A 12,500-nucleotide genomic window follows, 5' to 3' on the forward strand; every position below is an offset into this window, starting at 1 on the left:
TTTTCACAGTCGTATACTCCAACAGTTTGATGACAAATGTACGACTATAATGACTTTCAAAATTATCTTTTAAATTGACAAACCTCGTATGTGTGATTCTCGGCACAATTCAAATGGGATCAAAAGAATATTTGTCTCTTGCCATTTACAAATGCACATATTTGTTTCTGAAATAAAGTCACATGTTGGTCCATCGGAAAGGGAGGGACTTCGCTTTTCTACTGGAATCAATGAGGGGGCGTCGTTTTTTTCAAGCTTTGTTAGTGTCAGTCTGGAAAGTGGTAGAAACTTCTTCTCCATTAACTGACCAGCTGTAGTGACAGTATGTATGTAAACTGTGATGGTTTAGGGTTATAAGTTACGAGGTAGTTTATAAGTCTGTGCGCTTGTGTATTCCCAGATGGATATGGTGACTAAGTCCAGCCTCCGCAGGTTGACGTTACACAGACAGAAGAAGCATGCTGACATCCATCTTGAGGACTGACAAGCTACACTCCATCTCGCTACATGTGCCATCTGTAAGTGTTCAACACTCTGCCACTAAAAAAAAACATGCACTAAGTCAGTCAGTCTCAAGTTGGCACAGCGGTATATCTGGGCTCCTGCCACCAATCTGACTTATGAAGAATGAGCATTGCCAGAGTTTAATATAGATAACTGTGCGTGTATGTGGATTTGGGCCCTCTGCCTTCCTTTGTTTGTTTGTTCGTCTCTCCAAAATGACTTGTCAGGCACTGAGGATTAGTTTTTTTTGTAAACTTGAAGTGAATGGAGTTCTTCAACGAAGCCCAGCAGGGGGCGCTGCAGCAATAACACGTCAAACCAGGCTGACACCTTTTGTTACTGATTGTCAGCACTGCAATTAATGTCTGCAGCTACAGCTTTTGTGACACAGCGGGTGTTTTTATTGTCTCTCTCCGGATTAATTCTTATTTTTGTTATTGTGGACCTACACAATCAGACGCGCTGCTATAACATCATAGCCGCACTAAGATTTCATGTTGGAGCATCATGTAAATTCAGACTGAGAAATTTACACACAGGTTTGACTTGCTGTCTATTTGTTGCCATTCAGTTATGAGGGCTGGATGAGTGACAGCACAATATGGCACTGAGAACAATACTTGAACAGAAAAAGGAAATATTGGAATTGGAGCATTTAGATTGAAAATGTTGAATTGGCACTGACAAAAATACTTCATTTTGTTTCGGGTCATTTTTTGTATTTTGCTTGTTTTTAAATTCTTAATATACTGTATGTCTTTTTTTACATGGTCAGTTTTCTTTTTTTATTATTTTCAATATCAAATTCCACCGTCACTTATTAGCCTTATATTTAATCTTTTTGACCCTTGCAGCGTGTCACTAACTTTTGGAGCATCGGTGTAAATTCCAGTGAACGAGTCAATGAAATAAATGATATGTGACAATAAAAATGTATCTATAGAGACCTCGAAGTCCTTTAAGATAATATTTTTAAGTGTGCAGTATAAAAATCGTTACCATTATACCATTCAAATCTTCAAGCTGCCAAAAGTTCAAAACTTTCTAAAAACAAGAATCACAGTGGCTCCAGAAGTTGAAGTGAAGACAACTTCAGGCAAGGGAAAGAATACAGAGGTATTGAGCTTTCATTTGTTTCATGCAATTATTGCATAAAACATGCACATGTTAATGATCACATCTGCAGATAACAGTTGAAGAATAACCTGTACCTGAACTCACCATAATAGTGTGTGTTTATTAATGTTGTGTTTTGAGAGCCAAATATCTGAAATACTTTATGTTTAATATTTGGATACACATGCAGAAAAATATAGTTGTCATCAAGATGTATTTTGTGTCTTTAAGTATCATGAAAGAATGTTGTGAAATTGTTTCTATAATTATGTAAAGACTACTGAAAAACAGTTAATCTGTATAGTTTAAATAAAGTACATATATACAGACATACACACACATACATAGAAACACTACACAGCAGCAATTAAAACTCTCAGGAAGTGAAGATCGGGGTTAAACACCCACATCAAACTTTTCCTGCCAACTTTTCATGTATTTATGTACTGAGCTTTCTCAACACAACGGAAACTTCCTCATTTATTCTGTGAATAGCTTGAGAACGACAGGTTTCTTGTGTTAGAGACACACTTGAGGTTTCACGTGTTAAAGAACTGTAATAATAGGTGAATCTATTGTGCCATCAAGTTTTCCCTCTTCCTCCTCCAACTCTTTTCCCTACCCTCTCCTTCTTTACACCTCTCAGTTTCTTGTGTCTACATTTGTGTGTAGATGTGCACTACACATTACTTTTGTGTGCGTGTGTTTCTTATGTTTCAATTACTTGATTGGCTGGGTCGGGTCAGTCCGACGAGCTCTCTGTTCAGGCGACAGCTGCTCCCACTTAAAATGGAGACTCCAATCAAAGCCTGAGAAGGAAAAAGAGTACATACGTAAACATCACACTGTACATACAGAAATACTGTATTATACCAAAACTGTACCAAAGCAAGATATATGTTGCAAGAGGAGGGAAACAATGAATACACTTACATGTGAACAGATCAATTTTGTATTATTATTCTGCTTTCATAAAACAAAAAATAATGAAAAATGAAACACACTGAGTCATGTGTCATTTTGCTGGAATCATGAAAAATGTTCAGAATTCGTATACAAACATATGTTGTAAAATCTGGCTTATAACTGCCATCAAATTTAATAATTTCTTTAAAAAATTGTACATTTATTTGCTCCAGTCCTATGCTTGATCCCTGTCTGTATAAAAAAGTAAACGCGTGTGCTGGCTTGTGTAGGTGTGTGTGATTGCTGATAAGGCAATACAACAGTTGCTGCCACAGCACTCCCAACCCCCATCTGTGAGTATGTATGTGTGTGTCCTAACTTGTGTGTATGTGTGTGTGAGTGTCGGGATCAAAGAAAGTCCATCTTATAACAGCCTTTTTTTATGTTATGAGAGACAGCTTCATCTATAATTAAAATGTCCCTTTGTGAGCCCAACTATCACCATCGATTCCCCGGCGTGCGCATGTGTGTGTGTGTATGTGTGTGTGTGTGTATGTGTCTGTGTGTATGAGACAGAGATAGAGAGAGCCATGGACAGGGCTATTATCAGCATTGATTGGCCGATCACTGTTACCAAGAGAAGAAGATTGGAATAAGACGGACTAATGGAAAGAGAGAGCGACCATGGAGCTCTTACGAGAGACTGGCCTCAGAAAAAGTGAAGGATGATGGAGACGGGTGGAGAACACAGTTGTGTATTGTTCTGATCCATTATCAGGCCATTTGGTTTCGGCTCATCTGTAACTTGCAACATCTTGTCGAGCTAAAAGGAAAGGCCCTCCTTCGCTCCACATCATTAGTCTGTGACCCATTTTTGCTGCCATTATCCGTTTCCTGGTTTCAGGTTTTCAGGACTGTGTTTCAGGGATGTACAGAGAATTTAACTTAATCTTGCACTCAGGCTCTCAGCAGCCTCTGATATGATGGAGTAAACCAGCACTCCTTAATCTTGTCATAGCTTTGTCTAAATCTGCAGGCTGGGAGAAGATGATTCCGTCATTCAGGGTTTTAAAGGTGCAATTCCTGACCATTTTTCCCCAGAAAATGACAGGTGATTAACAGTTGCAGCGCTTACGTCACATTTAGTCAGCGATAGAACAATAAAGTCCTGGTCTCATTGTCATTGTTATCCCTGGTGTTTTTACAGTCGAGCATTTATTAATCAGGATCGAGACAGACATTACTGACATTAAGGAATACCAAGCAACTTATGAGAATCCTGAAACATATCAGTTTCTCGTGTTTTGTGGTGACTCTGTAGTAAAAAAAAAAAAAGAAAAAAAAAGATGAGCAAAAATGTTAAAAACATCTATAGTTTCTTTGATAAAAACATCAAAGGTATCAGACTATGTGCATAAAAAAATGTCAACTACAAGGGGCATTGATAAGAAACATTCAATCACCATGGATAATGCACTGCTAACAATGAGCAGAAGCTAAACATCAAAGTATATTTAGCATTTTAATCAGTTCACTATGAGATTTAAAGTCAGTTTTGGATTGATTCAGCACCCATAATGCATTGTTTTGTTCCCATCTGTGTATACTTAGTATTCTGATTTTATTTATTTTCAATAGAAACAGCAGTAAAGGCTGATGGGTCATCGCCGGCACCTGTACAGTGCATGTACATGTACAGTGCATCAAATAACTAGAATAGCTAGATAAATAGAATTGTACTCAGAGCAAATACCTCCACCAAGACCCAACATTCCCCTTTAATTCAATCGAGCCTGATCCAATATCAAGTAACACATATAACACATATTTAAATACGCAGCATTAGCATGAATCTCACTCATAGTTACCAGCTACCTAAAAGCGGCAGATTTTTTTCATCAAGATTATTCTCTGGAACTGTACGAAAATGCTGAAAAGTGCTCTGCTGAATCTCACAATGTTAAAGGAAGCGGGAAAATAAAATCCTGGATGTGTCCTTTTTATCTGAATCCATACTAAAACTTAATGGGGGTCTATTCTGGCTTGAGACCCATCCTCCATCCAAGCTTAGTAGAAATGAGTTTAGTAGTTTTTGTGTAATGTAGCAGACAAACAAACCAACCAATGAATCGGTAACGCCTACGGCGAAAACATAACCTCATGGGAAAAACATGCATGCTCCCTGATTCCACCCAAACTTTAAATTAGCCTAAAGTGGGATTATATTGTCGCCAAAATGCCAAAGCGATTTACCACAGTAAATCCACCGTAAGTCAACAGTCATTAATTTTGCCAGCTGTGGAGGGGGATGGGACACCACTACACATGTGGGACAAACCAGCATTTTCCTCCCATTAAACAACTCTATAATTTCAAATTTCAACAAAGTCAACAATGAGTACTTTTCAAAACATCACCAGTGACCTCAGTGGAAATTTGTGGATTTGGTGGTGCTAAATTTCTTCTATTACAAAATCAGACACAGTCAGGGATTTTTATACACATTTCTGAATCTGGGGTTAAACAAAGGTCAGATTATATTCAGGGAAGACTCTCAGTGGGTACCTGTGAGATCCAACATGAGCCAATAAGCACCTTGAGGGCCACTGCACAAAAACAAAAACCTCAAATGTGTTCTTGTTTGATGCCGTAGAGAGAGCTGGTTCATGAACTCATCATGAGGGACTTCATAAATCAATCAGCCTCAGGGTTTTCCCTCTGTCATCAAAAGACACCCAGAAGGTGCCTCAGAGTCATTTTTATTTCTGACAGTGTAGACAGAAGAGAGCATTTCCATACCTCCACGGAGATCAGCTGAGGCCGCCACGTAGGCAAAAGTGTCCATGTTGATGATGTCGATTACCGGGCTGACCACACGGGTTGAGTCCTGGACACATACACACATAAAAACACCCACATTAATGCTGGGTTAGGACTATAAAGCAAGAGACAGAGAGGGAAAAGGGAAAAAAGCCATGAATCAAGAAAAATACCCCAGAGAAAGACAGAAAGAAAAGGTGATATAGAAGGTGAACCTGACTCTGTGGGCAGGCCATCAAATTCCATTGCAATGAATTAATTTCTAATCTGTGTGTGCGTGTGTGTGCATGTGTGTGCGCGAACAGACTGTATATTCCAAGGTCATTATATTGCACCACATTACAAAAGGAATTTCAGTCATTCTGCAACAATTATGCACACAACACATTCAGTGAGATGAGAGCGACCTCTACCTCTGTTCACCTCCATTCAGCTCCATTTTATACACTTTACAGCCATCAGTGTCAGGCTGTTGATCCATATAAAAGATAGTGAAAACTCACGCGAGTGAATGCAGAATTCACAAGAAAGAGCTGAAAAATAAAAGAATAACAGGGTGAATGGAGTCGGTGAATGTAAGCAGCCAGGGTCATTAGCAAATGCCAATAGTTTTAGAGGTTTCAGTTTGAGAGGTTTTTCCATTTTCATAACACAAGCATTATGCAGGGAGATGAATCAAACTGATTTTGATGGGGAAGAAAAGAATCACAGAAATGTTTTGTGTTTTTTCGAATTCTTTACACACCCATAATGATTTGTGCTTGAGTTCAAGATGCCTGACAGAGACTGGAAGTCGGGGTTTCGCCATGAGGAAAACAAGTTAAAGAAATTAGCTGGCTATGAATCTTAAACACAAACTTTTCACCCTGCACATTTAAATAAACTGCCAAAATACTTTTAAATTGAGGTGTTGGGGCTCGATCTAACACCTGGTGCAAGTGTCATTGCTAGTTTCACACTGACGTAGTTGTCCTGCCCAGTGCACATTTTGTCTAAATAGTAAATGTACTTGCGTCCACATGTGAGCCCCTGTATGGTTTATGTTAAAATGAGTTGTGGTCAGGCGCACTGATGGCACACTGCTGTCTCTAAATCAGCTGCACCATAGACCAACAATAAACTGATCTGATGTCAACATATTTATTGTTAGAAAAACAGAACAGCCTCAGAACAGAGCTTTAGAACAATGTTTTTGATCATCCCTTCAGAGAATGTGCTTTGTGCTGCACTCGCTGATGGGTTCAGCACAGAATTGTCGCATCATGTCCCAAGGGCACAGAGTATTTAAAAACAGGATTTAGTTTTTAGAAACTTCAGTCAGCTGAATGAATATCTACACATTTCTTTCTTTTTATTATTTTATGTTACTTTTACTATTTCTCTGGCCTTTCTTTGGCTTTATCTGACAGGACGACTTGAGAGATCACAGGAAACGGGATGAGAGAGAGAGTGGGGATAACACACGGCAAATGGACGCAGGTTGGACTCGAACCCTGAGCAGCGACAGCTGAGCCACTGTGGTGACCAATATTTACACATTTCACTTGGAATATATATGTTTTTTTCTGCCACAACAAAATCTGCCAGTATGTGCTCACTTAGACTGCTGAATGTCTGAATAAATTCATATTCAGATGATCAAACCACATGAGCAGGATAAAGGATGAAGAGACTGGTCTTTTAAGTGGCTTATTTTTAAAGAGGATGAGTATAAGAGCACATTTAAGTAGACTGCAAACTAACACTGCTAATACTAAAACTGAAAGTGACGTAACTGTACTTTTGTTTCCTAACACTTGAGTCCTAATAGCTTGCACATCACACCATAAGTATAGTATGGAAAAAAATATCAAATGTTTACACCTACCACTTCCAGAAAGTTACTTATCTTTTCCCCATATCAGTCCTTACTGTTTAATCTTCCATAGGGCCATCAGACTGTTGAAGATTTAGCGTAGTTATTGCCTCCTTAACCCCTAAATAGAGTTCTAAACCCCTGTAAAAGTAAGAACTGCGCTTGATTTCCCTCATATTTCTACCTTGATGGCACCATTTGCTCTTTACAAGGATAAAAGTACAAAACTCACACACACACACACACACACACACACACACACACACACACACACACACACACACACACACACACAAGCATGCCAGACTTGAGGTCCCCGTTAAATCATGAAGTGTCCCTCTATTAGTTTGGTCAAACGGCTGGATGCGCCTTCAGCCAGTGATATTACAGAGCAGGTGGAGCGGTTCTGGACCATTAGCTGCAGGGTCAGAGCAAGGGGACGCAAGCTGCATCCCTCTACAGCTCCAGCCACATTACAAAGCACTGCGTCTGCTTTAATAGCTGTTAGGGTAATGACACTGTGCAGCACTCAGGGTGAAGCATTCACGACATTACTGTTGTAATTGGATGAGTGTTATTTTCAAATCGCTGGGGAGCAGTTTCTTAATCTCTGCCATTTTTTTTTTATTTTTTTTTATTTTCTACCTGATTTGAAATTGAGAACATTTGATGACCAGGCTGAGAGGAAAACTGACCCCGAAAACATCTTGAATCATCATCATCATCATCATCATCATCATCATCATCATCATCATCCTGAACATTATGCAGTATGACCACAACAGAATATTAAACAATAATGAGTACAATGTCAGGACAACTGTGTTCAAGCTGCTGTTTTGGATGCTACTGGTGCCATTTGAAATGTTTTAGACTGCTCTTAGTTGGTCCTTAATCACTTCTGGGATGGCGTCTTGTCTGTGATTGTTTGTGTTGATTTTATTCATGAATTGAGCGAGAGAGATTGTTATCTGATGTTTGTTGCTGAGCCTGTTTGTTCCGAGACACTCTTGAATAAAAGATTTTTCATCTCAGTGAGGCTTTTGATGAGGCTGGTGAAAATATGTGTATCTTAAAGAAAATGTGAAAAAAGATGTGAAAACATTCAAAAACAGAACTCACGAAATTTAACCTGACAAGACTCAATTGCAAGAAAGTCAAACCCATCATTCAAAAACGTGGAGTCTTTGGCAGAGTTTTATCTTTGGGTGTGTGTTTTAATGAAAAAGGCAGCACGTGTTTTCACTGTAGTATTGGGTCTCCAACTGTAAATAAAGTTGAGTTTTTTAATTAAAGCATCTTTGCTGCTCAGGTTAATTATTCCTGTCTATGTTAAAATGTGAAACATATCACTGAATAGCTCACTTCAACAATGTTTGCCAGGAAAAAGGATATTGGTGTCATGGTTTGGGGTTTTATTTAATTTCTTGTTTACTTTGTAGGCGTCACCCTCATCTGTCATGTGCTTCACTTTTTTTGTCATTTGGGCCAGATGTTAAATAGCAACAGACAAGAAAATGAAGTTATTATTTTGAGTAACTTGGCGTTTACTTTACTTGTTTATTTAACTCCGTAACTCCAGAGCTTTGTAAGCGCCACCTCTTCGACAACACTGCACAGAGGCAGAGTTTTTACTGCTACTTCTTTGACCACTACTCAACACAAGCATGTCATTAAAGACCTTTAAGCGGTTAGCCCCGTTGTCATGGAAATGAAAATCCTTGCCACGCTGGGCTGATGTGCCGAGTCAAACCGAGTCATGTGTATAAAAAAAAGGGCCCATTACTCTTCACAGTCCAGACCAACGCTGCTGAGACGAATGCAGTAAGATACCGTAGCGTTGCATAAACAGGGACTTTTAAGAAGAATACTGCTTTAAATTTGCATCTGTACCCACAACACAATAATACAAATAGAGAATAAGCATTGAACAATTATGATGATCCCATGAACAGGACATTGGCGTTGAATTTCCGATATTGTGTGATAAAAACATTTGGATGTAGTTAATGCAGCCTGGCTGTTGAGAACAACTAACGTAAAAACTCTACTGTAATGGTCAAAGGTTGAATCATTGCTCCACAGAATCATTCAGAAGAAGAGAATAGCATGGATGGTAATCATCCCAATGACAAAGCTGCATTTTCCTACTTTGACTCACTCCTGACAGTAAAAGAAACATACAACAGTCATTTGGCAGGAATGATTAAAGAGTGATTTGTTTGTTTGACGACATTATGTTCCAAGTGCTGCCAAAGCATTGCGGGAGCAGAAAAAAATAGTTCTCCCTGCTGAAATGGCAATGTGCCTTCATAGTGCTGCATGGCAGCAGATGCAAGTGTAGTTAAGAACAGAGGCAGAGAAGAATACTAATATTTGAATGAAAAAAAAGAGCCCCCTACATCAAAACACGGTGAGTAATGAAAGCAAGTGGAACAGAAGTGAACCTGAAAGTAAGACAGGACTTCAGCTCTCCATCACTGAGACAGACTATTATTTTTAGGGGGAACAAAACTTTATGATGGTGTATAGTTCTGCCTGCCTCTGTGTATGTGTGTGTGTGTGTGTGTGTGTCTGAATCAATACCTCATACATTTAAATATAAATATATGACTATAAAGTGACTGGACAGACAGTGACGGATGACTCTCCTGCACACTCACACATGCTCTTAAAGCGTGAATATGAATATGGATGATGTCTGTTTGGCTGCAGAGTCAGATCAGCCTCTGTGGTGGTTTTTACTTATTGATCGCTGGTCTGTAGACGGAGATCAAAAGGTCTTTGAACACAACTGTTGATTTGATGCATTGGAAAAAGAGGAGACGGGTGAGAAAATGAAGAAAGGGGAGGGGAAAAAAAACAGCACAGAAGGTGTGACAAGAGGGTAGACGACGAGACATGGGTGTGAGTAGAGATAACAAGAGAGAAAGTGTGAGGAGCGAGGGAGGAAGATGAGATGAGACAAGGACGGCGAAAAGGAAAGACAACAAAATGAGAGGAGAGAAGAGGAGGAGGAGAACAGTGGTAGCAAAGAGGAAAAAGGAAAGGACTGCATCATGGCAGTAGAAAACAAAGAGGAGCAAATCGAAATGAAAGGTGCAAAGAGAAGATAAAAGAGGGGGAGAGGTGTAGAGAGCAGTGAAGGTTAGAAGACATGAAAGGAGAGGTGGGGACAGGAGGAGACGGGAAGAGAGGGGAAGAGGTTCAAGGAGAGCAATCAAATGAGGTGATAAAAAGGAAGGGAAGAAAATGATGTGTAAAGAGAGAGCAGGAGAGGAGAAAAATGATGTAAGAGAGGAAAAAGGGGGAAGAGGAGGATGAAGCAGAAGAGAGGAAAGTCAGGGAAGAGAAAAGGGGACAAGGTGAGTAAGAGGACATGACAGGAAATGGCATAAGGGATTGCTGTAGGAGAGGAGGAGGAGAGGAGTCAAATAAGGTAAAAAACTGAGGTGAAGAGCAGAGGAGAAAGCGTAAGGAGAGGACAAAAAAGAAGAGAAAAGAAAAGGAGAGGACTTATGGTATGTAATGAAAATGTTGGAAGAGAGAAACTAAGAGAAAAATGAAATGACAACAAGCAGGAGCGGACACAATTAGAGGAGAAGAAAGGGATGAGATGAATAGGAGGTATGAAGACAGAAAGGGGGGGTAAGGTGAGAAAGGGGAGGAAGATCTGACAAGTGGTAAAAAACTGATCTGCGGAGGAGATGAGGTGAGAATAAAGGCAATGAGGAGGAGGAGGAGGACGAAGAGGAGGAGGAGCAACAAACAGAGGCGTGCAGAGCGGATGGGGAAGGGTGAAGGAGAGAGTGCAGCACTTATTTCTTAATGAGAGGCAATCAGACCGTCAGCTATTTTCTCCCATGGAAGTATTTCACCTCGACCAGTGGAGTCATCTCACACACACACACACACACACACACACACACACACACACACACTTTTTGTAGCGCAGTGAAGTGCTCCATATTTTCAAAATGGCTTTGCTGGACTTATTGACACTCATAATCTCATTCACACACAAGTATAACACTTAAGCACACATGCGCACACACACACAAACGCACAAATGAAGCTACACACTGTTGGGAGGCCTCGGAGTGGGGTGGAGGTCTACCTGTTTGATCCTCTGCAGCAGGGGGGGCAGCCAGTCCTTGTTGACCTCACAGTGGCTGTCCAGGAAGGTGAGGACCCCGGCCCGTGCAGCATCGGCCCCCCGCACTCTGGACCTGATCAGACCTGATGCACCAACAGAGATACAAGTGTGTTGTTTGAGAGTGTCAACTCATCCATTGCAACTCACATAAAGCATTTATCCCATAGTAATGATCTGCTTCTCACTCTGGCAAAAAGCTGCACGAATCTGAACTTATAGTCCAATAAGTTTCAGTCCCAGAGGCTCCTGAACAACTACTGACCTTGAGGATACACAAGCAATACCATTTCATATCACACACTGTAAGCTTAAATAACCAAAACTCAATACCAGTGTGTTATGAAAGCGACATACCATCTAAACCGTCTATTTTTGACAGAAGGTTGGACCATCTCCACCTGTATTCATCAAACATCTTGTAATGTAATACACAATATTATCATAGGTGGATAATTAACATGATATCAATATTTTATTGTTTTTAAATCACGGTTATCGTCATTATGGGTTTTGAATCCCACTTCTGACAAGTAGTCTTGACAAGAGAGTCTTTCCTCTCTAATACCCAGCATGCATACATACATACATACATACATCCATAGCCCCACATTACACTATGCAGTATCCATACAGTTCCTGCACTTGGACACAGTTTATATATCGAACATACGGCCTCATTCAGCCGTCGGAGCTGCTCTCAACTAAATTGAAATCCTCCACTTTGCCTGCTGAAATTGATTCTTTTCAGGGCGGCAGATCGGATAAGACAGTATATATTCAACTTTCACGCTCACGTGCCGTGACTATCAGTCACACACATACACACACACACACACACTCACACTCCTCCATCTCCATCCTCCTACCACACACAGACATCCAAGGAGAGGATGCTTTCAGGCACTGGACGGGAATAGAACCCTTAACCTTGGCATTGTTGGTGCCTTGCTCTACCTGGTGACACCCCTTCTCTCTCACGCTCTCTCTCTCTCTCTCTCTCTCTCTCTCTCTCTTTTACTCTCGCTCGCTCCATCTCTCAGTCAGTCAGCAGAGAGGAAAATCGATGCGGGGCTCTTAGAGGCCCTGTCGGACATGGACACAACCTTTTAACAGGCCCATCACACTCTGCATGTGTGTGCGTGT

The 12,500-nt window shown here is 40.4% G+C and overlaps 1 protein-coding gene across 6 annotated transcripts in view; it reads right to left on the reverse strand.

The window, feature by feature from the left end:
- Window positions 1-12,500, reverse strand: part of galnt14 (UDP-N-acetyl-alpha-D-galactosamine:polypeptide N-acetylgalactosaminyltransferase 14 (GalNAc-T14)) — a 189,248-nt gene that overhangs the window by 36,613 nt on the left and 140,135 nt on the right. For all 6 annotated transcript variants that reach the window (XM_037087297.1, XM_037087298.1, XM_037087299.1 and 3 more), the window contains 3 exons: window positions 11,319-11,440; window positions 5,326-5,413; window positions 2,345-2,429 (listed from right to left, as the gene is read on the reverse strand). In XM_037087297.1, coding sequence (XP_036943192.1) covers window positions 2,345-2,429; window positions 5,326-5,413; window positions 11,319-11,440 — 295 coding nt within the window. The remainder of the gene's footprint in view (window positions 1-2,344; window positions 2,430-5,325; window positions 5,414-11,318; window positions 11,441-12,500) is intronic.

This window comes from Acanthopagrus latus, chromosome 22 (genome assembly GCF_904848185.1).
Source record: "Acanthopagrus latus isolate v.2019 chromosome 22, fAcaLat1.1, whole genome shotgun sequence".
Taxonomy (NCBI): domain Eukaryota; kingdom Metazoa; phylum Chordata; class Actinopteri; order Spariformes; family Sparidae; genus Acanthopagrus; species Acanthopagrus latus.